The following is a 14,355-nucleotide window of genomic DNA, read 5'->3' as shown; positions in this document are numbered from 1 at the left end:
AGTCAAGTTGATGACTTGGATACTTAGAGGTTGATTGACTGGTTCTGCGTGCGTTTTAGGAGGAAGAGACTTTATTGTCTAATGAGACACCTCCTACTATGGTGCAACATCCTCCACCCTGCTGTTCTAAGTTCCTACTTTTATTTCAGTGTGTTGCTGCCATGATCAATGGAGCTGTAAGGATTAACTGGGGGATTAATGAAGACGTGCGTTATGGCCAGTAGCGGACAAAACGAGAGAGTCCTGCTGGAGCTGGTGAAGCAGCCGGAGAACAGTGTGTGCGCGGACTGTGGTGCTCCTGGTGAGATCACAACTGAAAGGTGTGTTCGCAGCACAGGTTATTTTCATTAACTTGACCGGCTCTCACCTAGGTCCAGATTGGGTTTGCTGCAACCTGGGCTTGTTTGTTTGCCTGAACTGCTCGGGTGTCCATCGCAACTTTTCCCACAGAGTCAGATCCATAAAGCTGGACTTCTGGGAGGACGACCTCGTAGAGGTAGAAACTTGATCATAATTTTCAGTTTAACACAACAAGAAATGTTCTGTTTACGTGCTCGGGCAGTTTATGAAGTCCAAGGGAAACGTCTGCGCCAAAGCCTTGTACGAGAAGGCTGTTCCTCCTTATTATTACCGTCCACAGCCGAGTGACTGCAGGTGAGACTTCGCAAGAATTCAGCCTCTCATTTGCTTCGCATTCCTCAGTCATTGTTTGTGATCATCAGCTTTCTTCTTGGAAGGAGATTGTGTATTGATTCACTTATCTTATCTTTTTTTTTTAAATAAATTATTTTAAAAAAATGCCGGTCCCACTGATTTATTTACAATTTTTTTTATATCATGGAATTGTTAATTTTTAAGTCTTATCCTTAATTGAAATATACTGTTATTGTTTCACTAAATATTTCATATGAATCTTTTAAATTATACATACTGTACAATTTGTATAATATAATGTGTTTATACATATTCCGATATTTTAGCACAATGTTTCCTGTTGCAGTGCAATGAGCTAAAACAGACAGCAGATGGCACTATCGCTACGGCTTTCTCTGTAGTGGCAAAGTTTTTCATAATGTACATTCATTTTAAGGATCTGAAGATAAGAGTGGCACAGTGAGAGAAAAATAATGCTCGATTCTATCTAAACCTCAGTGTCCTGCGTGAACAGTGGATTCGGGCGAAATATGAGAGGACGGAGTTTAACGGAGAAACCAAGTACCCTCCACCCGCATACACCACAGGTGACATTGACTGCAGATCATTATCATATTTAGCTTTTCAGTGATGTTTTGTCATTGTCGTTTTAGGGTTCTATGAAGGAACTTTGTGGAAAAAAGGCAAAGACAAGATACAATTCTTGAAGAGGAAGTTTGTTTTGTCGCGGAGAGACTCCGTTCTCACCTACTTCAACAAGGAAGACGTAAGTTCTTTTTGGTCGGAAGCCTCCAGAAGATTCATACTAACACACGTCTGACAAAGGAATTCAAAGGCCCTAAAGCTGTAATACCCATAAAAGACCTGAACGCCACCTTCCAGCCGGAGAAGATCGGTCATCCCAACGGTCTGCAGCTCTGCTACCAGTGCAATGATCGCACCAGGAACCTTTACGTTTACCATGAAAGTGCTGAGGTGGGAGTGTGTCATAAACAATAAGCAGCACAGCAGACATATAGATTATAGGCTGATAGAACTCTACTGTCTTTGACCTTCATTCCAGGAAGTAGTCACTTGGTTCAACGCCATCAGGGCTGCGCGTTACGTTTACCTGCAGGACACTTACCCGACACTAAGTGGCGCTGAAGTGAGTTTAATATCACTTTCATGTCAAGAAGTGATCGTAATATTGAGCCATCTATGATCGCAGCTCGTTCCAAAAATAACCTGGAACTTCCTGAAGCAAGGATACATGGAAAAAACAGGTCCATTGGTGAGTTGGTTTAAACAATAAAAACTCAAACATCAGTAAAATGTAAGCTACAATTCTGGGTTCTGTGTGGCGCTTGTGTTAAACAGAAAACGGAGGCTTTTAAAAAGAGGTGGTTTGTCTTGGATGCTGTGTCCAGAAAGCTGCTCTACTTCAAAGACCAACTGGTGAGAACTTGTTTCATTGTTTGATCGGGTTTTTGTAAACATGTGATCAATGTTTTCATGTTCGAATGAAGGATGCAGAAGAGTTGGGGGTGATCTTCATCGGCCTTGAGAACAAAGGTTACTCGGCCCGCCGGTGCATCCCGAAACATTCCAAATGGAGCAAGTGGAAGTGCGGCATCACCCTGGAGACGCCTGCGAGGAAGTACGTGTTCATGTGCGAGCAGGACCGAGAGCAGATCGAGTGGCTGGACGCGCTGAGAGACGTGATGTCGACGCCCATGTCACCTGAAGATTACACCAGTGAGCTTTCACTGACTCATTCAGATCAGTTTAACTGGTATCCCTTTGTTGTTGAGTGACACTTCATTATAACCATTTCTTTTCAGCTGCAGCCACAATCCAACTACAAAGACGAACAATTTGAAGAACGTTTTGGACGGCACATCTTTATTTTAGTCTAGTTTGATTGTTGTCCCAATTTAAATCTTTTTTTTTTTTTTAATAAATATATCTTCATTGTATTTTCCCAAAATCTTTAATAAATATTTAAATTTGGAATATCTTTCTTCATTTTAGACCAGTGAGATTGTATCATTAAAACCATGCCCTTGTCCAGCTAACTCGGTTACAGAATCCTGTATATGTTTTCTCATATGTAATTCACAGCACGGTGAACTGATGTACAGTTCCTAATACTGCCGCATGAGTGCAGTATAACAAGCTTTGCTAACCGAGTTTGTCTCTTGCTGCTCGCCGTAGTCGCCGGGTAGTGGAGGTCGCGCATGCTCGTGGTACATCGCCAGCCAAACGCTATGTAACCGCCAAAAGCAGCGTAAATGACATTCATTTCCAGAGTTACGTGCAATGGCAGGGTTTTAAAAGAGCGCGTTTACTGAAACGAGGAGTCACGTGTCTGGAGGAAGCGCAGACGAAAGTCGGGGGGAAACGGAAATCCATCCGTCCGTTTTGTCCTACAAAGGCGCCGGGAGTTTGACAGCGTCCGGGCCCTTCTCGAGCTGCTCCGAAGGACTGAATGAAACTCTGACGGCTGTCTTCTGCAGACGGAAGCAAACATGAGGAAAGACGTGCGGATACTTTTAGTGGGTGAACGTAAGTGTAACGTAATAATTGTTTGCCTCTAAATGTGGTGGAGTGCTTGTGCTGAGCTAATGGCTAAAGCTAGCAGCTGAACTTGTTTAAATGAACCAAGTGTGTTAGTGATTCTGTCGTGATATCTGACTCAGGATAAACATTTTCGTTAAGCTTCAGCGGAAACCTTATGTTTGTCAATAATCTAGCCTTGCTGTGACTTCTCACAATAACATTCGACCACTACAAACTAAACTCAAACCTCGGCGTTATAAACTATCTCTTGGAAATGTGTCTTGAGACATTATTGATATTGTTGCTTCGAAACTTTACCGACATTATTCTGTAAATTAAACCATGAAATGAGAGTCAGACCTTTATGACGTTATTCTTGTTTACTGTGGTGAAGCTACACGTTTTCCTTTAAATATAAATATTACAGTGGAGTGCAATGTTTTTTAATGTGTTACAGTTTGAGATGTTACTTGTTCAGAGTCGGTTGCATCATCAGTCTTTTTTTAAAAACAAACAATTTTAAATTTAAATGTAAATTTAAAAACATCTCAGAATTAATGGTGTCAAATACTGCTGAGGCTCACAGACCCTTGAGGTGCCTTCATTTTCCAGACTTACTGTTAGTGTGAGCTGAAGAAATGAGTCACCATCTACCAACACAAGCGTATTTGCTGGTCCTTCCAATATGTGTGTCATTCTTTGTCTGCCACTTGAACTCCTTCTCTGTGCAACGCTATTTATGCTATGAAGTCAAACTTGTCCTTCCGTCCGCCCTCATTGGTGTTCGTCTACAGTGACCCCCTACAGTGTTTGAAGTCAGTCCAATGCATGGCTGAGGTGTAAATTATTCCCTTCATATATGCATTACATTTCTACTGCAGCGCGCATACATCTTTAAAAATCTATTTGTGGCTCTTTAATCTCATCTTTTGGCATCAGATTATGCTCATCTAAACAAACCCACCGTTCTTTCACTTGGAATTGGATGTGAGGTCGACTTTTGAAGCACAGAGAAATGAAAACTTTCATACAGATATTTGTGAGTGTCTAAAGCAGCTGCTGCCTCACTTCAGTATCTGGGATGCTGAAGGAGATTTTATAGGTTTTGTTGTGTCTCACTCAGCTTCTTTTGTCTCTCTACAGCCAAGGTGGGCAAGACGTCACTCATCATGTCTCTGGTCAGTGAGGAGTTTCCCGATGAGGTATGCAATCGCTGACACTTGGCGGTGTAATATTAAATGAATAAATAAACATTATTAATATTTGCAATGATTTTTACCTTTTATTCAGGTCCCTCTGCGGGCAGAAGAAATCACCATCCCAGCTGATGTCACTCCAGAGAGGGTGCCCACTCACATCGTTGACTATTCAGGTTGTAAACTCTGATATGTTTGAGCCGCATTTCATAGTTATCAACTTTAACAATGTGATTCTTTCGTCCTGCAGAAGCTGAACAATCAGACGAGCAGCTGTATCAGGAAATATCCAAGGTGTGTTTGGTTCATTTCACTCTCATCCAGTATGAGTTTGTCCTTTAAGCCTGTTGTTTTATTATTGAACATTTCAGGCAAATGTCATCTGCATAGTATATTCAGTCAACAACAAGAAGTCTATCGAAAAGGTGAGCGTAATATCTGCTGTAGCTCAGCTGAGCTTGTCAGTCAGTCAGTTAATATCGGAGCTGTGTTTAATGTTGTTCTTGCCTCGACAAGGTGACAAGCCACTGGATTCCCCTCATCAATGACAGGACAGACAAAGACAGCAGGTGCGTGGAGGACTCTTAACCTTTTTGATCTCAGGCCCCATCTTTCCCAGAACAAATGGGTTCGGGGCCCATTCAAGTAATAGAACTGATTCATGACTCTTTATTTCATTTGTGATCAACAACCGTATTTAATCTACTTACACGTAAACAAGGTGACAGCAAACCATGTGATCATCGCAAAAATATATGTCATAGAAAAGTCCAACCAGCAGCAGAACCAGGTGAAAGTCATATTCATCAAATTTGCGTTCCCATTGGGGGCGACATCACTGTCTTTATAATTTCTTTATTTTTTCTTTTCATTTGCAGCTGTCAAGTCAATGAAGTGACACACTACTGCCACCATATGTGGCTTATTTATGAAAACTGAGCATCTTGCGACCCTCACATCCCAAAGGTGTAAAACAAAAAAAACCTTTTGTGGCCCTCTAGGTGGCGCTCGTGGCCCAACCATGGGCCTCGGCCCTATGGTGAAGAATCACCGTTCTAGAGCGCAACAGTGCTTGTTAAAGTGTGGCACCATGTTGTCAGCATGGAAGGAATGTTGTGGCTGAAACCAGATTTCTCTGCTGATGTTCTACGCACTGTCTTTGATGCTAGTTATCATTGTTTGTGCTAACACAATGTCAATATTGTGATCCAGGGTGCCGTTGATCCTTGTGGGCAACAAGTCTGACCTGGTGGAGCACAGCAGCATGGAGACCATTCTCCCAATCATGAACCAGTACCAGGACATTGAGACTTGCGTTGAGGTAGGAGAAGCCTGAAACCCTTTAGAATGCTAACACATTGTGCCGTGTACATGGACTTTAACACCAGTGGAGGTTTGGAGTTGCACGAGAGTACTGCAGCAGCAGTGGCAGATCAATGGTCCTGAACTCAGCAACTCCTATTTGCTGACATGCCTGCATTCATCAGTTGCTCCTCGCTACTCAGCTGGACTGGTGATATAATTATATTTAACCCAGTGTGGACGTGAGGGGAGGCACGGGCAACCCCTCAGCTGAGTGATGTCAGGGGCTCAGGTCTATTTATAGTCATTTGTTTCACCCCTGAGTCATGGTGGAAGGTGATGCTGCAGCTCTGGTTATTGTACCGACTTGCCTTTTATGTTCCTTGTGTGTCACAGTGTTCTGCCAAAAACCTGAAGAACATCTCTGAGCTCTTCTACTACGCCCAGAAGGCGGTGCTCCACCCCACGGGACCCCTGTACTGCCCAGAGGAGAAGGAGGTAGACGTTCAGGAAGCTTTCTGATCATTTCCATCCACACAACTCTCTGACCTTTTGATCCCTTCTGGTGCAGCTGAAGCCGTCTTGCATCAAGGCATTAACTAGGATCTTCAAAGTGTCCGACTTGGACAACGACGGAATCCTCAACGATAATGAGCTCAATTTCTTCCAGGTAACAGCTCTCGCCGCTCTGTTTGGATGAAATAACTGGGCAGTGACTGACTCCGCTGTGTGTTCAATGGAATAAAAAAAGGCTGCTCTTTTTCTTTGTGCAGAGGACATGCTTCAACACTCCGCTGGCACCGCAGGCCTTAGAGGATGTTAAGAATGTGGTACGGAGGAACATGCTGGATGGAGTCAAGGACAACGGACTGACCCTTAAAGGTCAGGATAGGCTCCGCCTCTCTGCTATGACCTGAAGTTCCCCTCGATCTCACGGCTCAGACTGTTTCCCCACAGGCTTCTTGTTCCTGCACACTCTCTTCATACAGCGAGGTCGGCATGAAACCACCTGGACCGTGCTGAGGAGGTTCGGCTACGACGACGACCTGGAGCTCACCCAAGAATACCTGTTCCCCATGTAGGTTCCTGCCACGCCACCTCTCTGGATCAGGCACCTCACTTGAGTTGTGACTCTCCTCTGTCCAGAGTTAAGATTCCTGCCGACTGCACCACCGAGCTCAACCACAACGCCTACCTCTTCCTCCAGAGTGTCTTTGACAAGCACGATAAAGTGAGTGGGCATGTTAAGAGGAGAACCACATGTTCGCTTGGCATCTCTTTAAACTGCGGCCATTTTCACATGATCTAGGACAGAGACTGCGCGCTCTCTCCAGAGGAAGTGCGGGACTTGTTCAAAGTCTTCCCCTACATGCCCTGGGGCCCGGATGTAAACAACACCGTGTGCACCAATGAGCAGGGCTGGATCACATACCAGGGATATCTGTCCCAGTGGACGTGAGTGGAGCGTTGCTGTGTCTGTCTGCAGAGGAGCTTCCTCACTCACTGCTCCTGTTTTGTCCCAGGCTAACAACATACCTGGATGTGCAGCGGAGTTTGGAGTACCTGGGTTACCTGGGCTACTCCATCATCTACGAGCAGGAGTCTCAAGCTGCTGCCATCACAGGTATGAAGGTCGGGGTTTAGGATCTGCACAAGCAGGTCTTCACTGCCTCTCACTTTTCCCAGTGACGCGGAACAAGCGCATTGACCTCCAGAAGAAGCAAACTCAGCGCAGTGTCTTCCGCTGCAACGTTTTGGGGGCTCGCAACAGCGGGAAGAGCGGCTTCCTCCAAGCGTTTCTAGGGAAGAACCTTCAGGTACTTCTTTTTGGAAATGAACTTGTGGTCTGTGTTTGTGCTGATGGGTCTGTCTTCATCTCAGCGTCAGAGGCGGATCAGGGAGGACCACAAGTCCCTCTATGCCATCAGCACCACATATGTTTATGGTCAGGAGAAGTACCTGCTGGTGAGGAGCTGCAGCTCGGCCAAGTCACTTCTGATCGCCTTTTACTGACAGTGCGTCTCCTCCCAGCTCCACGAGGTGATGCCGGACCTGGACTCCCTCACAGATGTGGACCTGGCCTGCGACGTGGTCTGCCTCGTGTACGACGTCAACGATCCACGCTCCTTTGAGTTCTGTGCCAAAGCTTTCAAGGTACGCCGTTTGAGCCCCTTTATCTGCAGCACCGTCTCATGGTGGTGTTCTTTGCAGCAATATTTCATAGATAGCAAAACGCCCTGCGTGGTCATCGCGGCCAAGTCGGACCTGCACGAAGTCCGGCAGCACTCCAGCCTCTCGCCGCACGATTTCTGCCGGAAGCACAAGCTGCACCCGCCTCAGCCCTTCACGTGCAACACGTCAGAAGCCCCCAACAAAGACGTCTTCACCAGACTCACCACCATGGCCATGTACCCGTGAGTGTCAGCTCCACTCTAAGCGTGTGCTGCTTTCTCATGTTGGTTCCATTACGGAGCACGTTTTTACATCGTCTGTTGTCTGACGTCACATTGCTCCACAATGATGAGCCTTTCCTTCACCTTGCAGCATCCGTCCCTGGACTTTGAAAGACTAGTTTGCCCAAAATGTAATCGGCTCGGGGAAGCCTGACACTGGATTACACACCATTAAGCAGAGCATCTCATCTTAGCTCAGAGTAGCAGAACTCTGAATTAATTATCTTTGTTTTAACAGAGCTTAAGATAACAAGTCCAAATGAGTCTAAGTGAATCTGCATTGTATCCAATGGAAAGCTAAGCATATAGACGAGTGACTCTGACTGAAAGATGCTATTTTGGGCTCCTCTTTTGATCCGAAAATAGAGTATTTGTCACATGTACATGGCCTCCTGAGCACCAGTGTTTTTCTCTCCCATGAGCGACGCCTCAGTTAGAAACCAGCAAATATTAGCTCACTGCTTGTTCACTGCTTACTTGGAGCCTGTCTGACCGGTGTTTTGGTGAATAGCATGTTTAGCTCGTCGAGCAATGTTCAGGTGCGTTACTTAAAGCCGTCTTGTCTAAGGATGCTTTGACTCTTGGGCTCATCCTGCAGGGGTTGTGTTGCATGCTCGCTGGTGAACACGCTGGTTTCTGTCTTTTCGCAGCCACATCCGTCTGCGCTGCCTGTGCGCCTGCAACAGGTGCGCCTATTGCCTGTGTCAGAACCTGCTCAAGCTGGAGCTGCTGCGCAGTGTCAAGGCCCAACTCCACAGGGCCATGCAAAACAGGTCCATACTCAGAGAAGGCCCTAGACTCCACTCAGTCCCTCCCTCTGTCCCCGTATGTAGGCTTAAACACAAGTTAGACTGTGGTAGCTGCTGACTAGTTTGCATCTAATAACAACCCCAGATTTTAGAAAGCTCCACCCCCCAACTGATCCTAGTGGGAAGTTGAGTCTCTGTATTGGTTCAGTCAAGTTATCTGGTTCTTTTTTTGTGTCTTTGATGATGAGGGGCAGCGCCACCAAGAGCGATGGAACGTTGAATCTACTGGGGATGAAAACATCAGCTGTTCTCTCTGTTCCAGACACATGGCCCAGGCAGACCTGAAGAACTCCACCTTCTGGCTCAGGGCCAGCGTCGGCGCCACCGTTTTTGCTGTTCTGGGCTTCGCCATGTACAGAGCTCTGCTGAAGCAGCGGTGATCTGCTCCCCGGTTCCTTCCTGAACTCTTGCCGGCCCTCCACCAAGGCTGGGCGCCGTACCACACTTGACCTCGACAAGCAGCAAACCATTTCTATCCATTTATGAGTCGGGGTCCGTCAGTGAAACACCGACTTGTTCACAATCCAGGGTCTTTGTTTCCTTCTGGTCTGTTGGATAACAGGTGAACCGCAAAGGTACTAGACTCTTGTAGTTGTACATGCAGTATACTAGTATGAATCCAAGAATGACTGACTTGTGGACGCATGACAGGTCAAAGCGATGCCCCTCTTCCCCCCACCCCATCTAACATTCGAGAGGTCACGGATGTCTGCACTTCTTTATTTTGTGTGTTAATTTATTAACCTCTTGGTTTCCTGCCTGTTTGGGTGGTCAACTGCACGGAACTAAACAAATTCTTTTTTTGTATTTAGTCCGAAACTATATCTGTTGTACAAATCTGTTTTTATTTTTCTGGATTTCAAATAGAGCTTTGTTCCTCATTATATTTTTACTACATTAGAGGGGTACGGTAGTTTGAGAAATCTTAAGATCAACAGCAATCCAGTGCGTCTCTGCCCGCCTCTCAAGAGTTTGCGTTCTTCCGCAGTTTATCATTCAAGTCTGGCACGAGATGTATTGATGTTATTGGATGGAATTGCCAGGTTTACCCGAACAAAGAAGATAAATTGGTTTTAAATACCCGTAATAAATTGCATTTACACTCTGATCGTGTTGTCTTTTATTGCGGAAACCCTCATTCTTCCGCATTGCTTGAAATAGATGTACAGAAAGTGTTGGAATAAAATAAAAAAATACATGCGTTTAATAACCACTAGTTTGGACACGTCTGAAATCAGATTTGTTTTGATTTGTATTTATCTCTTCGAATTCAGCACGTTTATATTTAAGCAAACAAATATGAATTTAACTCAAACGCTTTGTCAACTGACTGGCTCTGACTTTGCTCCTTTAATGTTCTATAATTCCATAATAATTTAGCATTTTGACGGTCACCTTCGACGACGATAGGTCAAGTTCAAGCGGAACTATTTATTGTCTTTTTTTCCACTCGGATTCTTTTTCGAGCGCACGCGCATGCGCGGAAGTTACCCAAACAAGCGCAGTGGACTGCATCACCATCATCATCTACATAACCGACACTGATGCGCTTGGTTATTTCGCTTGAACTGTAGTAAATCGGAGTCAGAGGTTCATCTCGAAGGTTCAGGTCTTCACACTTCCAACCGTGCGGCGGAAATACCATGTTTACCTCGCAGACCTCGTCCTTCCAAGACTCCATTGACGTGGAGGAGAGAGATGACTTTGACAGCGAGGAGATTTCTGGGTTCCCTCAGAAGGTCCAGCTCAACTGCTACTACACCATCTACTTATACCACGGCACCAGGTGATGCCTCCACCGTTGCCTTTTGTTACGAGATGAACGTAGCATTTGTTTCGGATTGTCGTCCACAGAAACCAAAGAGACGCTGTCATGAAATTTGCTGCTTTAAAATCCCACCATATAAAGCTATATTTTAAAGCTCTTTTCGGTGATGTTATCACGATTAAATTAATACCGTTTATTAATTAACTACAGGTTGGAACTGGACTGGTATGTTCAGTATTCACAGTTGTACTGTTCTACTGCAGAGTTATGTCTTTGGTAATACAGGTCCATGGAAGTGCCTTGAGGAATAGGGACGTAGTTCCCTGACTCAGGTGATGCACACGCTAACCACATGAATTGTCATAGATCTGAGGCTACTGGGGAAAATGTGGCCTGGAGCCAGAGACGAACCGACTCCACTGCCAGTCAGGAAGACTTTAGGTAACAACGGTGTCTTCCGTCCTTGTCCTCTGCTCTGAGCTTCTCTCTTGGCTCCATCAGCTGCTCGCTGGACTCCAGTCAACGCTGCCTCCATCCGTGACTCTGTTCTGGCCCGTCGTCGCCGCTGAGCCACATGGTGGTCACACGATGAACCCGACAACCATGTGACTGGGCGGCGTGTCGTGTTGGATGTGGCCATCGTTTCTCATGTGCTGTCCATGACCATCACAGCTTTCCTCGTCGTCTCTTCGTCTGTAACGCGCTGTTCATGAAGCTCTGCTCTTGATCCGCAGCCTGACTTTGATTGACAGCAGCCTGCCCCTGGAGGCGGAGCCTGAGCTGCGGACCTACATTTCCAGGAGGCTGAGTAAAGGAGCTCTGCTGGGAGGCATGGGCAACATCGCCACTGTGGAACTCAGGTCCTGCCTTGTTTCTGAGAGAGACGCTGCTGTGAAAGGCTGTTTGAATGTGGTTCCTGGTGGGTGCAGTGTTCCGGAGCAGGCGGTGGGCTGCTACTGCTGCCTGGTGGAGCAGGAGAGGTCGCCGGAGCAACCGGACGCTGACGGAAATGGATACGTCATCTGTTTCATGGGCGGCTCCGAGAAGGGCCTGAACTTATATCCTTCTGTAGAGCGACCTGTTTCCCTCCGAGTCAGTCAGCGTTTGTGATGGTCTGTTGCAAGGCCTTGACTGGGAACACGTACCGGTTGGAGCTGGACAAGTACGTCCAGGGGCTTCACAGCAGTTTGCAAACCCCTGAGGTACCGGCACTTACACTCAGAGCCCAGCTGCTGTTGTCCTGCTGTTGATGTGTGTTTGTTTGATCCAGAACCTAGAGTCAGAGCTGCGTCCGTATCTGAGCCAGTGGTATGAGGAGTCTGTCATGCACATCTGCCGGGTGGTGCAGCTGCTGCAGAACCAGATCAGCTTCCTGCTTCACGCCGTGAGCCCCACTCTTGCTTTTTGCTTCATGTCCTTGGATTGTTTTGAGAATAAGTATGAAAAATTCTGACCATCAGTTGTCGAAGGAAATGGCACACCTTTACCGGGAATCATAGTCCAGAAATTTCTGGACTATAATACACTGTAAAATGTTTATTTTATTTGTTTTTCTTTATTTATTTGTCATTATTATTATGATTTTGTTTTGTTCATTATTGCACAATGCACCATAGCACTTTCCTAGTTGGTGGGATCCTCACTGATGCTGGCAATCATCATTGACCCACCGCAGTTCACAGGAACGCTCCTCTAACGCGCGTTAGTTGTTTTGACCACAAGGGGGCGACAAAATCATTTAAAAAGTCTGATCGGAACATTACTTTGAGGAGTCTCTCACTTTTGTCGTGTGCTCAGGCTTTGAGTCAGACTCACGTGGAGGTCATCAACTCAGATGAGAGGACAAAGGCTGACGTGTCTCGGTGAGTCCAGACTCCGTCTGAGGTGAAGGTCCCGCGCTCAGTTGTGCCTCCCCCAGGTTCATCAAAGCAGCCGGTCTGCAGGGCCTGTCGCAGCAGGACACCACCGCCGCCTCCCTGTGCAAGGCCATGTCCGAAGAGACTCGCTCCGACCTTCTCCTCGACTGCTCCACGTCTCCTCCCACTCTCTCCAACGCGGGTGAGTCGTGGCTCATATGAGGAGATGTTAGGTGTTTTGTGACGTGGCTCCCCCTACAGTCAGCAACCGCTTCTGCGACGACTGGATCCAGGCCTTCCTAAACGCGGCCGAGCGATGCAACCCCTTCCTGCTGCGGCAGATTCTGGAGAACTTCAAACTGAAGGTCAGTGTGAGGTCCCGTCTCAAGTGTCGCCGCTAAGCCAGGTGTCCCTGTTCCAGGCCATCCAGGACATGAACAGCCTGAAGCGCTTCGTGCGTCAGGCCGAGATGAGCCACTACGCACTCTTCCGCTGCTACCAGTTCCTGCAGGGCTGCGGGAACGGAGACGTGCTGCTGCAGAACGCCCGGGCAGAGCACAGCGACCTGCCCGAGTCCTGCCGCATCATCGCCGTCCTGGAGGAGTTCCTCAGGGAGCAGCAGCCCTCGGCCCAGGCCTGACGTGAGCGGCGACAGCAGCAGCCTGCTCCCCGCCAAAACACTACCGTCTGCCCAACACCAAGTCTGGAGCTCTTGTTTGTGCTCCTGAGTCTGTGACGTGAAGTCTGACTACTCAACTCAACCCTCACTCACTTGGTCTTGTTAGCTTGAAACAAACCTGACACTGATTTCACTCCCCGAAATTTTTTTGACTTTTGCTCAACAATGACTTTACTGTAAAGCAGCGCACACGTCTGAGGCAGCCATTCAATAAGCCACATTTCAGTGCTGTTCTTTTAGAACAGAGCTTTCCAGAGTATGTGGCGCTGCCACGTCGACGTCAATGGTGTTGAAACTGTGAAGATGTAAATACATGTTCCGATGTTGTGGCGCGTGTGTTGTTGAATTCATCCTGTAAATACTTGGCTGAAATAAATTCTATTGTGCTTGATGGGGTTTTATTTTCTGCATCGTAATCTCAGTCATCACGTTCTTCATTTACTGCTTTAATGTGTTCAATCATTTTGCCTTTTGTTTGGCTGCTGTCACTCACCCTGCATAGTTTATGAGCTATGAAATATCTATCTACAGTATCTATCGATACACTGTATGACAATATAATCCATATTTTATATCAGATATATATTTAGAATTTATTCTATTCAAAACAATAAATGAATACATTTTTAAAAAACTGAAAATTACTTCCAAACTGCTCAAAACCTCTGAAGAATCTTCGTGTGTAGCCATTAGCGCAGTGGTCCATTTTTTTAATTTTTGTTAATATTTAAAATCAACAACGCATTTGTCTCTTAACTATTTGATTCATTTGGCTTTAATTCATAAAAAGAGCCAACAAAAATGGTTAAAAAAATCTTACACTATTCTACACAACCTGTTCAATACAGCATTTGATCCACAATTGTTCCATTAATTTAGCTTTTATTTATATTAAAATAAAAAAAAGGTCTGAAAATGACTTCCAAACTGCTCAAAACTTCTGAAGAATCCTCGTGTGTAGCCATTAGCGCAGTGGTCGAAAAAAAAAGTCTGTTAATTAATTAGTTAATTATTCTCCACAAACTATGCAACAATACATTTGATTTGATGCTCAGTTGTTTAAATAATTAAATATTTAAATAATTTAATTATTCAAA

The 14,355-nt window shown here is 45.8% G+C and overlaps 3 protein-coding genes across 5 annotated transcripts; all 3 read left to right on the top strand.

Moving 5' to 3' along the window:
- Nucleotides 1-82: 82 nt before the first annotated feature.
- adap2 (ArfGAP with dual PH domains 2) lies at nucleotides 83-2,637 on the top strand. Its single transcript, XM_053851951.1, has 11 exons — nucleotides 83-301; nucleotides 372-496; nucleotides 563-654; nucleotides 1,153-1,241; nucleotides 1,308-1,420; nucleotides 1,480-1,629; nucleotides 1,718-1,801; nucleotides 1,865-1,927; nucleotides 2,014-2,091; nucleotides 2,163-2,391; nucleotides 2,478-2,637. The coding sequence occupies exons 1-11, from the start codon at nucleotides 199-201 to the stop codon at nucleotides 2,513-2,515; spliced, it is 1,164 nt and encodes a 387-aa protein (XP_053707926.1). The 5' UTR covers nucleotides 83-198; the 3' UTR covers nucleotides 2,516-2,637.
- Nucleotides 2,638-2,857: 220 nt separating this feature from the next.
- Nucleotides 2,858-10,122, top strand: rhot1a (ras homolog family member T1a). 2 transcript variants are annotated; one of them, XM_053851264.1, is made up of 20 exons: nucleotides 2,858-3,201; nucleotides 4,339-4,397; nucleotides 4,486-4,567; nucleotides 4,642-4,685; nucleotides 4,763-4,816; nucleotides 4,908-4,960; nucleotides 5,604-5,712; nucleotides 6,090-6,191; nucleotides 6,265-6,363; nucleotides 6,467-6,575; nucleotides 6,651-6,771; nucleotides 6,840-6,924; nucleotides 7,003-7,148; nucleotides 7,217-7,317; nucleotides 7,380-7,510; nucleotides 7,575-7,658; nucleotides 7,725-7,847; nucleotides 7,905-8,107; nucleotides 8,797-8,971; nucleotides 9,144-10,122. In XM_053851264.1, exons 1-20 carry the CDS (start codon nucleotides 3,165-3,167, stop codon nucleotides 9,333-9,335), a joined length of 2,109 nt encoding a protein of 702 aa, XP_053707239.1. In that variant the 5' UTR covers nucleotides 2,858-3,164; the 3' UTR covers nucleotides 9,336-10,122. The 2 variants fall into 2 exon arrangements, with proteins under 2 accessions (XP_053707239.1, XP_053707238.1); XM_053851263.1 differs by lacking the exon at nucleotides 8,797-8,971 and having other exon boundaries at nucleotides 9,218-10,117.
- A 320-nt stretch (nucleotides 10,123-10,442) lies between these two features.
- c19h17orf75 (chromosome 19 C17orf75 homolog) lies at nucleotides 10,443-13,649 on the top strand. 2 transcript variants are annotated; one of them, XM_053851970.1, is made up of 10 exons: nucleotides 10,443-10,741; nucleotides 11,090-11,164; nucleotides 11,458-11,583; nucleotides 11,653-11,781; nucleotides 11,865-11,925; nucleotides 11,994-12,107; nucleotides 12,521-12,585; nucleotides 12,642-12,781; nucleotides 12,841-12,944; nucleotides 13,001-13,649. In XM_053851970.1, the coding sequence occupies exons 1-10, from the start codon at nucleotides 10,599-10,601 to the stop codon at nucleotides 13,217-13,219; spliced, it is 1,176 nt and encodes a 391-aa protein (XP_053707945.1). In that variant the 5' UTR covers nucleotides 10,443-10,598; the 3' UTR covers nucleotides 13,220-13,649. The 2 variants fall into 2 exon arrangements, with proteins under 2 accessions (XP_053707945.1, XP_053707946.1); XM_053851971.1 differs by lacking the exon at nucleotides 11,090-11,164.
- The last annotated feature ends 706 nt before the right edge of the window (nucleotides 13,650-14,355 follow it).

The sequence above is a fragment of the Synchiropus splendidus genome, chromosome 19, assembly GCF_027744825.2.
Source record: "Synchiropus splendidus isolate RoL2022-P1 chromosome 19, RoL_Sspl_1.0, whole genome shotgun sequence".
Taxonomy (NCBI): Eukaryota; Metazoa; Chordata; class Actinopteri; order Syngnathiformes; family Callionymidae; genus Synchiropus; species Synchiropus splendidus.
This window is presented reverse-complemented; position numbering and strand designations above follow the sequence as displayed.

Coding starts and splice junctions, on each gene's coding strand:
- adap2 (XM_053851951.1), top strand. CDS start 199: ATGAAGACGTGCGTTATGGCCAGTAGCGGACAAAACGAGAGAGTCCTG. Junction 655..1,152: donor CCACAGCCGAGTGACTGCAG/GTGAGACTTCGC, acceptor TCTAAACCTCAG/TGTCCTGCGTGAACAGTGGA. Junction 1,928..2,013: donor TGGAAAAAACAGGTCCATTG/GTGAGTTGGTTT, acceptor TGTGTTAAACAG/AAAACGGAGGCTTTTAAAAA.
- rhot1a (XM_053851264.1), top strand. CDS start 3,165: ATGAGGAAAGACGTGCGGATACTTTTAGTGGGTGAAC. Junction 5,713..6,089: donor ACATTGAGACTTGCGTTGAG/GTAGGAGAAGCC, acceptor TGTGTGTCACAG/TGTTCTGCCAAAAACCTGAA. Junction 6,192..6,264: donor ACTGCCCAGAGGAGAAGGAG/GTAGACGTTCAG, acceptor CTTCTGGTGCAG/CTGAAGCCGTCTTGCATCAA.
- c19h17orf75 (XM_053851970.1), top strand. CDS start 10,599: ATGTTTACCTCGCAGACCTCGTCCTTCCAAGACTCCATTGACGTGGAG. Junction 11,584..11,652: donor ATCGCCACTGTGGAACTCAG/GTCCTGCCTTGT, acceptor TGGTGGGTGCAG/TGTTCCGGAGCAGGCGGTGG. Junction 12,108..12,520: donor TCAGCTTCCTGCTTCACGCC/GTGAGCCCCACT, acceptor TCGTGTGCTCAG/GCTTTGAGTCAGACTCACGT.